The sequence below is a fragment of the Mixophyes fleayi genome, chromosome 5 (genome assembly GCF_038048845.1).
Source record: "Mixophyes fleayi isolate aMixFle1 chromosome 5, aMixFle1.hap1, whole genome shotgun sequence".
NCBI lineage: Eukaryota > Metazoa > Chordata > Amphibia > Anura > Limnodynastidae > Mixophyes > Mixophyes fleayi.
In genome coordinates this window covers 171,467,465-171,485,720 of record NC_134406.1, presented here as the reverse complement: position 1 = coordinate 171,485,720, position 18,256 = coordinate 171,467,465, and the positions used below count along the sequence as shown (strand labels likewise).

The following is an 18,256-nucleotide window of genomic DNA, read 5'->3' as shown; positions in this document are numbered from 1 at the left end:
TGGACTGCCTACCATATAACCTCTTTTCATTAAGTTGGCGGTGGATTGAAGCTGTCGTACCTTGTGTTTGAAGGCCCGCTTGAATCTGTTTGACAGTCGGCGAAGGTGCTTTATCCACAATTCAAAAAATCCTGCGCTGCAATCTTCAATCAAATTATCTCTAGGGAGGATGGTGACAGTGCCAGGCTCCTTAAACTTCCTAATAACATTTGTGACAAAGAGGGTTATTTGTCACACCTCTCCTGCATAGGGATAGGTAAAATCCCAAAGAGTCTGCAGGTACAGGTTGAGGACAGGGTTAAATTTCCACCCAGTCTTTACCACAGCACACAGACACAGATGTGCACGACATGGGTGTGATTGCTGTGGTGTGTTTGTTGGGAATAAAAGGATCATTAAATTAGTGATTTTTATATTGGAGGCAGCTACCACTCACCACAGGTGAGTTCAGTTTAAAAGTGAAGGAGAATCACCTGCTTAAAATTTAATTATTTATAACTACTTCTAAATAATGCCCATAATGTGTCCAGTTCATTTAAGGATTTGTGTGGGGAATAAGCTACAACTTAGCAATCTTTTTCCCTTTTTGTGTTTTATTTCACTGCAAACCAAATAAATACATATATAGGTACCAAATATGTTTTACTTTCAACACTTATCTGAAATAAATGGTGCATTATTAGAAAAATCTGTAAGGGTGTCAATATTTTTGGCCACAACTGTATACTATAAGGCCAGTTTAAACATTTTATGTCCAAATATGGGTTTCTCAGCATTTGGCCATGCAGTAGATTTATTAAATGGTGACTGTCAATTTAAATTTAAAGAACGTTTTAAATATAGCCCCTTATTATCACAAAATTGATCTTTAGGCCTAAAATCAGTATTGTGCAGAAAAATCCAGTTTAGACTCCTAGTGAGACAGTATATATCTTACATGGAGGGACATGCATTAATTAATTTATGAGATGACAGTATAATTTTGAAAACAAGGGCTAGATTTACTAAGCTGCGGGTTTGCAAAAGTGGGGATGTTGCCTATAGCAACCAATCAGATTCTAGCATTTATTTATTTAGTGTTTTCTACAAAATGACAGCTAGAATCTGATTGGTTGCTATAGGCAACATCCCCACTTTTGCAAACCCACACCTTAGTAAATCTAGCCCCAAGGGTGTTTGTACTCATCGACTACTGGTATAAAAGCTGTTAGATTTGTTAAGTAATGTAACATGCTAGCACAAATTAACTGCTATGCTAGTTTCTACTTTTCAGGTGACAATTACTTTATTTCTATCAAACTTAATATACAATTTAGTTTATATAAAAGAGCTTCTAATAATATTCACAAATATACATATGTAAAAGTTTCAGGAGCTCATCAGAATTGAAGTCTCTGATAAAAAGTTGTGATTATGGGTAGACATGTTTTACACACAGCAGATTTTCTGTGCAGTAATCCTTAGGGGTATATTTGAAAAAGTGGAGATGTAATTTATGAACTGCCTTTTTGACAAGAATACTTGGAGTATTTTGAATCACTTTCCTTTGGCAAGATAATACTTGGTTGCCAATTAATGTTTTATAAAGATAGGCACTTATGAAATGTCATTTACATATAATAACCACTTTTATCGCAGGAGTTTCAGTTGTTGTTTTTACCTCCATGTCAATGTTAATCACATGTTTTGAATTGAAAGTATTCTACTGCACATCTACCTTATCTTTCCCAGGGGTGCCAGATATAAGTTTTATATGGAATGTTAAAATATATTGTATATACTTACTTAAAAGCACTCCAACTGTAATAATTTGATGTCTTGGTAGAATTCTTGAACAAGGATTAAAGCTGAATCCTATATCTTGCAAAGGGTCTGTAATGAAGATCCATGATAGCTGGATTAACAAACATAATTAAACAGCAGAACAATGCCTGAAGAGTAAACACAGTATCATCATCATCATCATCATCATCATTTATTTATATAGCGCCACTAATTCCGCAGCGCTGTACAGAGAACTCATTCACATCAGTCCCTGCCCCATTGGAGCTTACAGTCTAAATTCCCTAATATAGACACACACTCACACACACAGACAGGGGGAGACAGACAGAAAGGGAGAGACTAGGGTCAATTTTGATAGCAGCCAATTAACCTACTAGTAGGTTTTTGGCGTGTGGGAGGAAACCGGAGCACCCGGAGGAAACCCACGCAAACACAGGGAGAACATACAAACTCCACACAGACAAGGCCATGGTCGGGAATTGAACTCATGACCCCAGTGCTGTGAGGCAGAAGTGCTAACCACTAGGCCACTGTGCTGCCCAGTACTTTTATTTATCATGTTCTGTGTAGTTTATCAAGTATAATATGTATAATGTAATACATGTAAAGAATGAAATAAACTTTCATGTCTTATAATGCCTTTTATTTTAATTTAGTCAATCACTGAATAATAATAGGGAGGTTTTATTCCCAATCTTCTTCATTTTTCACTCAGCTGTAAGGTATACACATAAACAGCCTGCATACAGATGAAAGGTGATACTTAAGGAAGAAGTTCAGACAAGAAATACAAATGCTAATTGTAGGCTTGATTCATTAAGGAACGTAAATGCCAATAAGTACCGTATTTTGCGTAAAATTGCTCTGCGCATGCTCAGAAATGGACTATACACCAGTGTACGCAAGTGCAGCCAAGGGCGTGCCAAGGTCAAACGCACGCACATCTGTTCGTTTCAAACTCTGGGGATCTTTCAGGTATGTGCCGTATCACTTGCACCAGCTACAAGTCAGGTGGAAATGCCGAGTAACAGTGATGATGGTCGCGTATGCATACCAGAACATGTGTTTGCTCTCAAGGTCAACTGTAAAAATGCATTTTAAGTAGAGTAGACATTAATAACATCATGATAAATGTATTTCATGCAAAAAGAATGAAAAAAACAGCAACTTTATTTTAATGTTTTTTTTATTAAATATTTTATTATTAACAGGTGTTAATGTATTTATTAATTTTATTTTTTTTACAGCAAGTGCTGTAGAAGCAGAGCATAGGTAGACCTGTATACAACTGGAAACATATCTTGAGATCCTCTTCTTGTTGAAAATGGGCATACCTGTTTGCATTTTCCGTCCGTTATAAAAAAACGAAACTGCGTTCCCTTTGAGTTTCTTAATGAATCATGCCATGTAAGTGCAGTTCTGGGCAAAGGCACTGAGTATGCTTTTGCATCTAGTTATTCAAAATGCCAATTTTGTGTGTGAAGATAGCAGCATTTAAGAAAGCATATACCACAACAATTTACAATGGGAAATTCAGGATATTTGGTAGTCTAACCTAATGCTTGATACCCACTGGCGTTAAGGAAATGCTAGTGACACCAGGGGAAACCTGATCTGAAATGTGTTATGTAATCAATGCGGTCGGGGGGTGTGGGGTATTAAAGTACACCCCTTGCAAATACATGGACTATGCAGTATCTAAAAGTGACTACTGTGCCACCACCACTCTTGACCGCAGATGCAAGAGGACATGGTCATGAAGCCATTGGATCAAACAGATTCCCCAACCACACCCATTTCATGCTTTTGCTGCTGTTAGTAAACGCATGTTTTACAACACCATTGGCTAACTAGTCTGAGTTTTCACATGCTTTCTAATAGGCACAAAACCAATATTTTAGATGTGAAAAATATACTTGAATGGGCAAATAGAGAGTTAATTGGGCAAACTTAAATGCATTCTTTTTTGTTAGATGGATTTTAATAGCAAGTCCACAGTCAAAATTTCAACTGGAAACTATTGTATTATCCATGTAAACGCACTGCAACTCGCTTGCACTGCACATACATCACATTAAAATTTAATAGCCACATATTTCACAATACAATAATTGAATCAATGCATGCATGTTGTTGGTATTTATAACTGAGGGATGAATTAGGCACAAGGTAAATTAAAGCTGAGGTTTGTGTTCATAACTATTTTGTACTGCTCTAAAGGGTTAAGGAACAGGCATGGGATGTGGGTACGCCTATTGGTAGTGTCACTAGTTAAGAGCTTACGAGCAGGCTATAAGAGTCTGTGTATACCTAGAAACTGCCTCTTGGATCCACTGTCTTCCACCTACCTCTTGTGGGTTTTCAATGGTTTTGTTCTCTTGCTTTGTTTTCTCCCTATTTCTTGACCTGCTCTTTGCTTGTTCTATCCCTCCTGTCTTTAATTCCTTTATTTTCACACATTTTTTTATTACACCAGTGTAAGGTCCCCCCTGCTTATATTCATTTGTCACATTTAGCTTATCACCCCTCTTCCTTCCACTGCTCTTGTGGAATCACCCCCCCCCCACCCCCCCCCCCCCCCCCCATTTTTCTGCCTTGTTTCTGTAGTGTCTGGTGTTGCCTGGAGGTCCCTGTCGGCGGTTTGGGACATTTTTCTTAGTAGTTTTAATGGAGTCCATTTATGTTCCAATTCCCCGGTGTCCAGTAAAGAGTTGCAGCTATTCATGGATATGGCAGGGCAGTCAGTTTTGTCTTGTCTTGCTAGAGCTTTTACCTATTATTGTGGTGGTGGAGTTATGGGCCTCCAGGTTCAGGGCAAGCAGATTGTCTACTGGTGTGAATACCTGGACGTGGTGCAAGCAATTAATAGGTAGAGTGCTTCCCCCATCAGTGATCAGCTTGCTGTGTAGGCTGGTGTTGCATTTGATATTGGTTTTTCGTGCTTGGCATGTTCCTGGGATAGAATATGTTATTCTGGCTGATTTTTCAATTAATAGCAAGGTGCGTCGATCCAAATTGGGTCAACTAAGTTTTGGGAGATGGGTCACTCTGTCTCTCAGGAGTGGTTACTCTCCAATTCAGAAACTAATAATTCCTGCAGATCCAAAAAATTAGATATTATGGCAGTTGGCTACCACAATAAGTTGAGACCTAGGCAAGTGTGAAGATAGACAAGAGAACTTGATAAACTACCAATAGAAATATCATAAGTGGTGGCAAACAAGAAAATGCAATGCTGGTATATTGCAAAATGTAAACACAATTGTGAATACTAATAAAACATAAGTAAAAACAATTTGCAATGATGCATATCAGTAAAATTGTGAATTCACTAAGCTCACTAAAAATGTATTGCATAAAACAATAGACAATAAATAAGTGCATGGCAAATATTATGTTCAAGGACACAATTGGATCACATTTTTGAAAAATATGGCTGGAGCTAAGATTCATTAAGAATGGGCCAAAAATACTATATCTTTAAATAAACAGAGTGGTCACACTCAGAGTTCCATCAGATATAAGTAAAACTTCACCCTGAAATGTCATTGCAAATAAACTTTTAAGCTTTCAATTATATTAAACTTAGGCTCAGAAATGTTCCTGTGGAACAAGGAATGAAGGTCTTTAAATCTTCTTATTTATGTCTCTTGTAACTTTTGATTTTGAAGGTCTACAAAGTATGGAATGTGTCCAAAGAATTTTCCAACAAGCTTTAAAGAAAAAAAAAAATAAACATAAAGAAGGATAAACAACAATACCATTTATATGTCAATGATGTAAAAAGGAAATAATTATTTCACCATTATGCTTATACATTACATGGTTGCTTTACACAGATTTTTGAAAACTATTTTTTCCATTATCTGTAGTAAATACTGATAGATAAACTAGCTTAACCTTCACTGCATGCATTTCTTTTTTTTAATAAACAATTTTATTGGAGCTTACAGCGATAAAGTAAACAGTGAGTAAAAAGTGAGAATGTATATCACAAGAGCAACAGATAGACAGCAAGGCAAAATGTTCCACATAACACTATGAATAATAACAAGTATTAAAAAAAGATAAAATAAATAAAATAAAATAAACAATTAAATAAAACCAAACAAAACATTCATCAAAAAATAGAAGGAGGAGGTGTAGAGTGAAGAGAGAAAGGTAAAGGTGGGGGGGGAAGTCACTCCTCAAAGAAAAGAGAAAGCGCATAAAAAAAAGAGGGAATATCAGGTCGATAAAGGGGGAGAGGTCCTGTAGTACTCAGTACAAGGACTCCAAACACAGGCAAATTTATTGGGGGTATGGTGAAGGATGCTCTAAATGAATGAATTCCATTTGATAAACCTACAAAACGTGGTTAATAATGGAAGAAACTGAGGGGGGTTCCTGGTTTTTCCAGAACAGAGCAATTTGGCAATGTGGTGGGGTTGCAGAGAATAGGAGAGGGAGTCAGGGATAGTGACTTGGGTGATATTGGTAAGCAGATGTTGAATGGCCTTCCAGAGAGGAGATAGTTTCGAGCAATGCCACAAAATGTGACCATAGAGATGCCAACACAGAGGTGAAGTTGGGATGGGTGAAGTTCAGGTTTAAAGGAAGGATTATTCCAGTGAGAAGCCCTGCACCAGGTGTTGGGAGTGACATCATAAGAATTAACAATATGAGTCCAGATAGCTAACGAAAAAGCAAGCAGGGGAGGGAGGTGAGATGCAAGGGGTCTATATTGCAACCTCAATGTCATCCCAGTCCCTAGCATCAGGAGATAAATGAAGAAGGACACTATGGGTAAGGTGACTGGCACGGTAATATTTAAGGAAGTGGTCAACACTGAGGTCACACTCTTGGATAACTTTAATGGAGAATACTCATGCTGATTCTGGGTTTTCTGGCCGACCAAATAAATTTGGTGGCCAGTTGTTGAAGCATTTTGAAAGAGTTTACAGGTCCTTAAAGGGGGAGAGTCTGAATAAGGTATAAAAGACGTTCATCTTAAGACATGCAATTCTGCCTATCCAAAAGATTGGAAGCTTGCCCCACCTATTAAACTCTGACTTAATATTTTCAATAAGGGATGATGTTAGCTGTATACAGCTGGTTATTTGATCTGGTGAGATAAACACCAAGATATTTAATTTTATAGGGTTGGCATTTAAAATCAAAGCTAGTTTTCAGGTGATGTAATTAATCGGGACGGAAATGTACATTGAGAATTTCTGATTTGGAAGCATTCATTTTATAGTTAGGGAAGTCGCCAAATAGGTCCTTCAGTAGATTCAGGAAAGAAAACTAGCGGTTGGTAATTGACAAAATAAATCGTCTGCATATAAAGACAATCTATGTTCGGACAGCAAGGGATTCTATCATAAGGGCAAATATGACAGGAAAGAGCGGGCAGCTTTGGCCTATGCCATTTTTTATTATAAAGTGAGAGGATTGAAATCAATTGTCCAAGAGAGAAGTAGTGGGATTGAAATATAGGGATGCTTCTGTGAAGGGGGCCCCTCATACCCATAGCCGCAAGGGTCTGTTGCATGTAAGGCCAAACCACACTGTCAAACGCCTTCTCCACATCCAAAGCTATCATCATCAGGATGGAAAGCCCACAGACATTAAAAATATGAATCAAATAAATAGCATGTCTAGCGTTATCCAAGGCATGGGGATAAAACCCACCTGGTCCAGATGCACGAGGGAAGTGGTGATATGATTCAACCTATTAACAAGGATTTTTACAAACAATTTGAGCTCTACCTTTAGTAAAGAGATAGGTTGGAAACTGCCACAAGAGTGGAAGTCCCAGCCAGGTTTGGGTATCACTACTATTGCATGCGAGTGGTAGCTATGCCAAATTTAGAACCTGCCAAGGATAGAATTAAAGAGCCCGAGCAGCATGGGCATGAGGGGAGCAGTGAATGTTGTATAATAGATGGACAAGAAGTAATCGGGGCTGAGAGCCAAAACATTTTTTAGACTTTTAATGGTCTATTTGATTCCTTCAGCCGTAATATCCTTATTCAGAAAGTCAGATTGTGCTGAAATGAGTTTGGGAAGGTGTAGGGAAGTCAAGAAATCCATAATTTTAGACTGTAAAACACTGGGATTAGTGACTCTGGGTTCAAAATTATATAGGGAAGTATAAAAATCTCTGAAGACATCAGCTATGTTCTTGGGGTCATATGAGAGGTCGTCAGAAAGTGTTTTGATGAACATAGAAACATAGAATTTGATAGAATTTGATGGAATTGCTCTAGTTTATTAGCCTCTACCACATCTTATGACAAGCTATTCCATGTATCCACTACCTATACTGTATCTATGAAGTAGCTTTCCCTCAAATTTTCTCTGAACCTTCTTCCCTCCAGCTTCAATGCATGTCCTTGTGTTCTAAAATTTCTCTTCTTTTGAAGAATGTGTCCCTCCTGTACCTCGTTAAAATCCTTAATATATTTAAAAGTTTCTATCATGTCCCCCCTTCCCCTTCTCTTAAGATCTTTTTGTCTTTCCAGGTAGGTTTTGTGCTGTAGGACGTGATATGGTTGCGGGTATGTTTGTCCCTCAATTTCTGACCTAAAATCTATCTGCCCAGTCGCCCTTCTCATAAAATTTCTGGTGGAGCCATTGCAGGGCGTTTGATGTAATGCATTGAGGGATGAAAATGCCAAAGAAAGGCTGACAAATACACCACGTATGATGGACTTATGGGCCTCCCAGAGAAGTTATGAAGCTATGCTAGGAAAAGAATTGTGAGAGACAAATTCTTGAATGGATTCTGAGGTCACATGATCTGGTTTTAGGAAGAGAGCATCATCTAAACGTCACTTCAGGGGAGAAGAACAGGGACTTTGAAGGGCAATCTCAATAAGGACTGAAGCATGGCCTGACCACGTGACCAGATAAATCAAATTTTGAGTGGTTAAGGGGTCAATAAGGATGAGGTCAATGCGTATGTAAAGATTATGAGGAGTAGAGAAATGTGTAAATTATTTGACAGAGGGGTGGGAGAGGCACCAAGCGTCATGAAGGTCATGAGATTTAAGAAGTTAGGAAAGGCGTCTAGAGTATCAAGATTAGGGATTAGGGGAGGAGGAGATGGAAGAATGATTGACACCTGGGTTCAAAATTATATTAAAGTCACCTATGATAATGTGGCCTTGAGCTAGCGTGGGCAGTCGTTTAAAGAAATAAGAGAAAAAGGACCCTGTCCCACATTGGGAGCATAAACCGATGCAATTGCAAGTTTAATTGGCCCTATCGAGCCCACTAGGATGAGATATCTCCCAAGGGGGTCCGCTAAAAGAAAGTCCAAGGTGAATATCATTTTACAGTGGATAAGAATAGCTCTGCTTTTCTGCTTACTATCTGTGGAGGCATAGTCAGTTTGAGGATAGGTTTTACCCGACAGTTGTGGATGCAGGACTTTGAAATTGGTCTCTTGGAGAAGAACGATATCCACTATTTGGTGCTTAGAGTACAATAGTACATTTTGTAGGAGAGTTAAGGCCACTGTCATTGAGAGAAATAATTTTAAGAGTCATGGAGGACCTGAGTGCTGAACGAGATATAGATGGGCAGTGAAGGGAATAGAGTCCAGACAAAGAATAAATGGTACAACATAGATACTGAAAATGAGGGGGGTGGCATGAAAGGCCAAACAGTTATGGACAGATCATATTATGGAGTGATGATAATAGGGGCGGTAGAGCTAAGTGAAAAGGAGGAAAGTACCTTGGTGAAGGACGAAGGGGGTTGAGTCTAGTCAAAATAAGGCAAATTTAAGAGAAAGAGAAAAGCAAATGGAAAGCTGAGGAACAAAATGGTAACAGTAAACAGTAAGTACAATAATCACACAGCAGTAATAATCAAATCGGGAAAGTATCTGTCACACATGGAGACAATCGGGAGACTATAGATTATGATAAAAAAAGGGGTGGTCATAAGAGATCTGATTAAACTCATCTTCCTGGTGTACAGTGAGACAGCAAAACCCTGAACATTGTAAACATTATGAACTCAACAAAGAAGACAAAAGGATTCTGCATCCATAAAGACAATATAGTTAGATAGATGTTGGAGGTAGAAATCAGGTTGAGGACCATTCAGCAAGTGGAGGCATTTCCTTAATGAAGGCAGCATCCAAGTGGAAGGCTCTGGGAACTCTGCTATGTTTAATTTCAGCAGGAAATCTTGGCCAAGACAAGCTGAAATGGAATCTACCAGCAGGACCGAAAATCCAGGAAACATTGGGTGATTTAAGTAAAGTCCCGTCATTTCGTTAAGGTGACTGAGGAAAGATCCTGAAAGATGATAGGATTAGTCCCGGAATAAGAGATGGCCTTCATATTGCGTGTCGCCAGAAGAAGTTTCTCCTTCACAGAGTAGTAGTGTAGGCGCACATCTTGAGGCTGTAGAGATGGTTGAGGCCTGGGTGCTGGCTCCGCCCAGTTTGATGGTGGGGGGAGCTGGGTAATTAAAATAAAACCAAAACATATACTCACGTGATCGTGGCGCCAGCATCCCTCCTCCATCCTCTCTGCTCTGTTCACACTGAATGTCAGGTGTAACGTCATTGGGTTACGTCTGACATTCAGTGAGGAGCGGCACAGAGAGGACTCAGACAGACGCAAGAAGAGAGAAGACAGAAGAAAAGAAAAGAAAAGAGATGAAAGAAGCCAATACAAAGGTAAGTGAAGGAACGGATGCAAGGGGAGGCAAGCAGCAAAGCACAGTGTGAGGAAAAAGGTGGTGGGGCACAGTGTGATTGAAAAGAGGGGGAGGCACAGTGTGATTGAAAAGGGGGGGAGGCACAGTGTTATTGAAAAGAGGGGGAGGGGAAGGCACTATGTGATTGAAAAGAGGGGGGGGAGAAAGGCACAGTGTGTTTGAAAAGAGGGGTGGGGGAAGTCACAATGTGATTGAAAATAGGAGGGGGCAGCATGGCACGGTGTGATGAAGGGGATCAGGAGAAGGGGAAAAAGCAGCATGGATGGCGGAGATTATAATGAGGCACAGCGTGGTTGTGATGAAGGGGCACAGTGTGAGCATAAGGAGGCACTACATGGTGATGATGAAAGGGCACAGTAATGTGTCTGTGATGACACAGGGGCCTTGTGGAAATGTAGTGTGTGTGAAGTAGGTGGGCTAATTAATGGGTGCTATTTTGTTTGTGGGGTGATGGTGGGGAAATTTAATTGTGGGGACTATTAATTTAAGATGGGGTGGTTTGGGGGCTATTGAATATGGGGGTGAGTTTGGGGAGATTTAGGTCTCTTTGTTAAATGTGACTATGAATTATTTAATGGCAGTGATGGTTGCGGGAAATAGGTATATTTATGAAATGTAAATACTATTAATTTATTGCTAGGGCTGTTTTCAGGAAGGGAAATAGGTTAATTTATTTAATGGAAATACTATTATTTTAATGTTGTGGCTGGAGGAAGACCTAAGTATTAATCGTGAGTCTTATAAATTTATTGCCGGGGCTGCTTGGAATTTTCTAAATGTACCAATATTTGTTTTCCAAATAGGGCCCCCAACATTCCACGATCCAGACAAGCCGTAACTAAAGAAACCAGCAGCCACAGGTGGTTAAAGAGACAAGAAGAGGTAGGAGAGAGCAGAACAGTCTGTCAAATGTTCTGATTCTAGTGGGACAATCCCAATTTTTGGTGACTATTCTGGCCAATGTAAGTCGCAGGCCAAGATTGTTAACTCTTTATATATACTGCATTCTTTATATACTACACTATGATGCTAGATGTACTGAAAGTCAGGAGTGCAGAACAATGCATGCTCTCAATCGTATGAAGACACCCACAGTCACCTTTGGCGGTGCAAATTTTTATACCATCCTCAACTATAAGGGGGCCCCCATAAAGTTTTTGTACCGGGGCCCTGAATTCCTCTTGGCAGCCCTTATGACTACCATCGATGTGATTATGTTAGTTGAGGATATTGCTGCATGTTACAGGTGCAGCATCATCATATGAGGAGGCGGGTGTTAGGATGGTTATTTTATAACGTATATGAGACAGTAGTAGTTGTGCATAGATGTGAAGTGCTATGTCATTTGTATACTGAGAGTGCACTGTGTATATGGCATATACCATATTTACCTTATACTTCAGGGGCGCACGGAGGATTGTCGGGGGGGGGGGTGTTTCTCCCCGCCGACCCAAAACCCCCCCCCCCAAAAAAAACCCACGAGAGAGAGCTGCTGCGCATGCGCTGAAGCTCCATTTCGCCAGCGCTGTCCTAAACAGCAGCCACGGCGCTGTCTAAGAAGCGTCTACGGCGGTGCTGTATACAATACAGCACCGCCGCGGACGCTTCTTTGACAGCGCCGGGGCTGCTGTATAGGACAGTGGCCACTTTGTTAGCGCAGGGGGGGGTTTCTAGAGACTCAGAAACCCCCCCTGCGTGCGCCACTGTACTTGGCAACTCTCCTGGAATTTCCGGGAGACTCCTTGATTTCGGGTGGGTCTTCCGGACTCCCGAGAGAGTGTGGTAGCCTCCCGCATAATTTTGCCCACTTCACTAGGAAGTGGGCAGAATTAGATCCAAAATGGCACAATTCTCAGGGAATTGCGGGATTTGGCCCCGGCTTCCGCTGTAAAATGACGTGTTTGCGTTATTATGTTACAGGGTGGGGCCAAAATGATGCGATTTTCTGAGCCCCACCCCACGCACGCCCATCTCCCCCCGGCAGCTTCTGGACGCCGACTTCTAGAAGTTGGCAAGTATGATTTACATCTGTATTTAAAATAGTCAGTCAGTATTTAAAATACTGTGACAACTACATAAGCTTGCCATATAAACCGATTTTCCTATTGAGTTGCAAGCAAAGTATTGATTGTAATGATTTTTATATCAGTTATTTATATTTTTTTTATAGAAATGGTTACAGGGTATGGTAGAGCTAGTTTTCTGCCTGTTTAAGTAAAATATAAAAGATAACTTTGTGTCTTATTGAATTAATACAGTTCAACACTGTGAGTGTTTCAGCTCATACAAAGGTTGTAGTTTTAATGAAAAGTATTTAGCTCATGCTGAGTTAGCAGAGAATGCTCTGTCATTGCATGCCCTTGGTAAAAGCAGGTATTGCTTGTGTTATATCTTATCCCCAGCGTGACATGAAAGTTATTAAAAACAATAGTCTGGACTATGCAGTGTTCTTGAGCAAGCAAAAAAAAACAATTTTCAGTAAACTCACCACAACTTTTGTAATATGCTTCAAAGTCCTTCGTCTTGCAGATTGTGTGTACCGGCCATTCGCTCATTTCTCCTGGCCACAGCAAACACAAAGCAAAGAGAATGAAGATGAAATTTTTCATTGTGTAAAGTCGTTGCCCCTTCTTCCAAGCAGCCTTTCAGTTTTTATACTTCTATTTTACTGCATGCAATACCTGTCAGAGAACGAAACTATTCTGCTGCACAGTTTGATATCAGGTTTTAATGGAGTTTAAGTGACAGTCTAATAGTTAAACTTGGGGTGTGACCTGCACAAAATAATTTCTTTGTTCCTCAAATGAGTGCTCTTATACTTCCCATATTAATTTTCTCACTTCCTTATCTGTGTGTAAGTTCACGTAAACAGAAGTATGTTAATATAAAGTCTCCCACTATGTGGAGACCTACTATGTTCAGAAAGTGTGCATTAATTGCTGCCCATGTTCTAGATATATTATATTTGCCTACTCTCCCGGAATTTCCAGGAGGCTCGCAAAATACGGAGAGTCCTTTCAGGCTCCCGGAACAGTAAGCAACCTACTGGATACTTGTGGAGGCGGGGCTTAATGACGGGATTGCGCAATTAAGCCCCATTCCCATATATTCAATGCCATGAATTTCTGCTTTTCTTCTAGTAGGGATGGGGCTATGGCCTCGCACCCCTACACTTGTCACATGACCTGTCCTCCGGGATCTCCTGGAGAAAAGTTGGCAAGTATTATGAGATATATGCTGATATATATGTTGTTTTTATATTGTCAAACTGCAGTACACAGTAATGCTAGGCCAGAAAAATGAAAAAGGAAAAAAGATATATTTAACTTGCTTGAGGTCATTTATAAACTGGGAAGAAAACAACTTAGCATGCTTTCTTCCTTTATATACTTTTAACTGTCTGATATACAATATTAAAGATAAAATTACTTGTAATACCAAAGGAGTAGTCTATCTGTTGGAGTGCCCATGTGGCCTCCAATATGTTGGAAGGACTGTGAGAAATATGAAACTTAGAATAGCAGAGCACATCCGGAACATAAAGAAAGGGTTAACAACCCACAGCATTTCAGACCATTTTATGAAAGAACATAAACAAAATCCCAAGGAATTGAAATTTGTGGGAATTAAAAAATTGGAAAAATCTTGGAGGGGAGGAGACTACTCAGCGGCGATCTCTAAAGAAGAGACGCGATGGATCTATAATCCAGACACATTGAACCCAAAAGGTCTAAATATTGACCTAGACCTGGGTTCTTTTCTATATACCTAAAATCATTATATTTATATGTCCAAACTAGTGTTCATTATCCCCCAGTATTCTATCATGGTGTTCTTAAATAGAACCTCAATATTTTAGCTCTACAATATTGTTTTACTATTTTGCGTTAATAAATAAATTTATTTTAAATTGTATATTTTGTAAGATTTTTAATTTCATTTGTACTTTTATTTTCATTCTTATTTTTATTTTTAATTTTCCAATTGGTACTGTGCTATTGCCAGGAATTAAGCAATGACAAGGGTTAAATTTTAATCACACCTCCAGATTGAAAGGGGTATAAATTATGTCCAAAAGGAATAAAGAGTTACCTGCCCTGAGGAAGCCCAATTATATGGGCGAAACGCGTTGGCTCTACTATATTCATTTTTATTGCATCTATTTTACATTTTTTCAAAACAACAAGCTCATTTATTCATTTTATAACACACTATAGAAGATCCTTGGATTCCGCGCATGCGTGAGGACAATCTAGCGAAAGAGGCAGAATCGTGATGACTAGTCACCTGCGCGAAAATCCAATAGGTAACAGGCCTGGACTTACCGGGGAATTACCCGACTTCAGCGAAATATACCTCAGCTGAACTCTCTAAGGACTGGACTGTTTGGAAACGTCAGGGGTGAGTGAATTGTTTCACACTCTATTTGCACCACCGCCTTGTCTCAAATTCAAGACAAAGTTTGAGAGACAAGTTCACTATTATGACTCCATGGACACCGCATTTTATTTAAGGGAATCACAAATAAGATTTGACTAATTGGATATCCCAGCGGTGAGTGATTTGTTCAGCCGATGTCTTGTATCAATAGCTTTGCAGTAATTTGTAAGCCAGTTCTCTCATTTATTCAAAACAACTATATATGCTGGAGACCCCTTTACTCTCTTACTGCACTGACACAGAGGATCTCAAACCCTGGCTATATTCCTATCCTATATTCCTATTTGAACACTGTTCCCTTTATTGATTATTGGACTTTCTCTGTATGTTTGCATACGCACCTATATTTTTAATGCGTATGTTACAGAACGGTTATCAGTTAACCCATATACATCTGTTGTTACATCTTGTATATACAACTGTGACTTGTTATCAGTGCACTGATTTTTTTTATATGTACATTTATATTACCTTTGCATATTTATATTGACATATAATCTATGTGCTTCAAGATATTTTATCTATTAAATATATCTCATATATTTCTACTTCTCATCTCTCATACTTTGCGCCCAGAATTGTATTATTGAATAATTTTGAACAATGCTATGCTTCCCCTACCTTGCAGATTTCCATGGTCAATGAGGGGTTGTGGTCCTGTCTGTTTCAATTGTACTGGACCCCACTATTTCTGATGGCAACTCTTGACACTAACCAACCATTTACATACTGTTGCTCTACTGAAAGGAATAGCCATTCAAACAGGAGACAATTGTGAGCTGATTTGAATCTAAACTTACCTGCTTAGAATCCCAAAATAAAAATACCCCTTCAAAATCAATTAGAAAATAAGTAAACTTAGAAAACAAGAAAACAACCACAAAAAATGATACGGGTACAAGTTTCATTAACCAGGCTTCGCCAAAACGTTTATATTGCAGGAAACATAGTTATCTGGCTACTTTCCAGAAAACTTAAGAGTATAGCAAGCCAGGAAAGCATTAGGTACATTATTAATAAAAAAAAAATTAACAGCCCCTCAAATACTGCCAAAACGTTCACAAAATATTATGCAGAACTATATCAATTAAAAGACAAAAAACATAGACCTCAGCCTTCAGGGAAAATAATTCAAGCATTTCTAAATAGCCTAAACTTCCACATTTGACCGAGACACCAGAGACTGCTAACCAAAGCAATGGCAAAATATTAGCTTTGCTGTGAGGCAGAATTGGGCGTGCCTACAAATGGATTCCTGGTCCATAAGAGAAGTGGTTTTAAAATAATCAATCTCTACACTAATTAAAAATAACTCGTATAAAGTAAATAGATGGTACGCATTCCCCTCTAGGTGGCACAGGACTCTGCTTCCTCTCCATGCCGGAGAGCCTGTGGGAAAAAATGCTCATTCCTCCATATATGGTGGACCTGTCCTGAAATATCTGATTTCTATGAAAGCATATCCAGTCTCTTAAGTAACATACTAAAAATCTCCATCATTAAATATTAGGGGTCTATTGTTCTAGGCTTACTAATCAAGTAATTAGATAAACACGCTGGCGAACTAACAGTATGAATTCTCAATGCGATCAGATCTTGGTAGCTAACCAATGGAAATTATTAGATGTCCCCTCTTTACACTTATGGCAACAATTGGCAATTTAGCAGCAATGGAAAAGATTACAGTATATTTGAGCAAGTCTCACTCATGGTGAGTATAGTATCTACACATCAGATAAAACTCCCAGAATGATCCCTCAAGCAAACCTTTAGGCCTACTTGTATAATGTATCATCATCACCATCATCACCATTTATTTATATAGCGCCACTGATTCCGCAGCGCTGTACAGAGAACTCACATCAGTCCCTGCCCCATTGGAGCTTACAGTCTAAATTCCCTAACATACACACACACACACACAGACAGACAGAGAGAGAGAGAGACTAGGGTCAATTTTGATAGCAGCCAATTAACCTACTAGTATGTTTTTGGAGTGTGGGAGGTAACCAGAGCACCTGGAGGAAACCCACGCAAACACGGAGAGAACATATAAACTCCACACAGATAAGGCCATGGTCGGGAATAGAACTCATGACCCCAGCGCTGTGAGACAGAAGTGCTAACCACTTAGCCACCGTGCTGCCTATCAGTTATTCAATCTTTACTAAATATAAGATCCACACACATGCAGGTTAGACTACCAGAGGCTCTAGCTTCAGGCGCCCCTATTTGCCCAGAATATCCATAATGTAAATATATAAACTATGTTAAAGCATATTTACATGCCTTTAACATGTATATAACTAGTGGTCAAACTTGACATTGCTGACTTTGTTATATTATCAACTTGGCTACTCTGTGAAATTGTTTACCATTGCACTGGCATATCTGTATACAACTGCCTGAAAATAAAAATAAATTGATTTAATAAGGCTACCCAAAGAAAAAATGCAAGGACCAGACTGTTACATGAATAATTTTCACAAGACCATTCAAGCAGAAGTGACATCTATTCTCACCAAACAATATAAGGTTGGCACTGAGAGTGGGAGCCACCAATGAAAACTTCAGACCAATTTCCCTATTAAACACATACATTATCTTCATCATTATCAACATTTATTTATATAGCACCAGCAAATTCTGTAGCACTTTACAATTGGGAACAAACACAGTAATAAAACAATACTGGGTAATACATACATACAGAGAGGTAAGAAGTCTTTGCTCGCAAGCTTACGATCTATGGGACATTTGGAGTTTGATACATGAGGGTAAGTGCTACATATTGCATATTGGTCCAGCTAGAATGCAAAGGTAAAAAGTGCTTAGTGGGCAATATGTCCCACAGCAATGTTGGTCACAGGGTTGTTGTCTTTTGTTAACTGTGTAAAGGGGGATAATAGGGTAACTTAGGGAGATTAATAGGGTGGTTGAGGAATATTATAAACTTGTCTGAAGAGGTGGGTTATCAGAGAACGCTTGAAGGTTTGCAGACTAGAGGAAAGTCTTATCGTGCGAGAGAGGGAATTCCACAAAGTAGCTCGAAAAGTCTTTTAACCGGGAATGGGGGCAAGTGATGAGAGTGGAAGAGAAACGCAGACCTTATGCAGAACGGAACTGTCGAGTCGGGAGATAAATGAGGAGATTTAGTAGAAGAACTTTATATTGGATCATTGAAAAACAGGCAAACAATGTAGAGGCTGACAGAGTGGTCCAGCAGAGGAAGAACGATGTGCAAGAGAAATCAATCTAGCCACTGCCGGCAAAATAGATCAGAGGGCTAAGAGTTTGATATGCGGAAGAC

At 39.3% G+C, this 18,256-nt stretch overlaps 1 protein-coding gene across 2 annotated transcripts in view; it reads right to left on the bottom strand.

The window, feature by feature from the left end:
• Window positions 1-13,292, bottom strand: part of LY86 (lymphocyte antigen 86) — a 31,247-nt gene extending 17,955 nt beyond the window's left edge. The window contains exons 1-3 of one of the 2 annotated variants that reach the window (XM_075213022.1): window positions 13,188-13,286; window positions 12,995-13,066; window positions 1,786-1,872 (exon numbers count right to left, since the gene is read on the bottom strand). In XM_075213022.1, coding sequence (XP_075069123.1) covers window positions 1,786-1,872; window positions 12,995-13,061 — 154 coding nt within the window. In that variant the 5' untranslated portion in view covers window positions 13,062-13,066; window positions 13,188-13,286. Of the gene's footprint in view, window positions 1-1,785; window positions 1,873-12,994 lie in introns of both variants that reach the window. The other variant, XM_075213021.1, reaches the window with a different exon arrangement.
• Window positions 13,293-18,256: the final 4,964 nt, after the last annotated feature.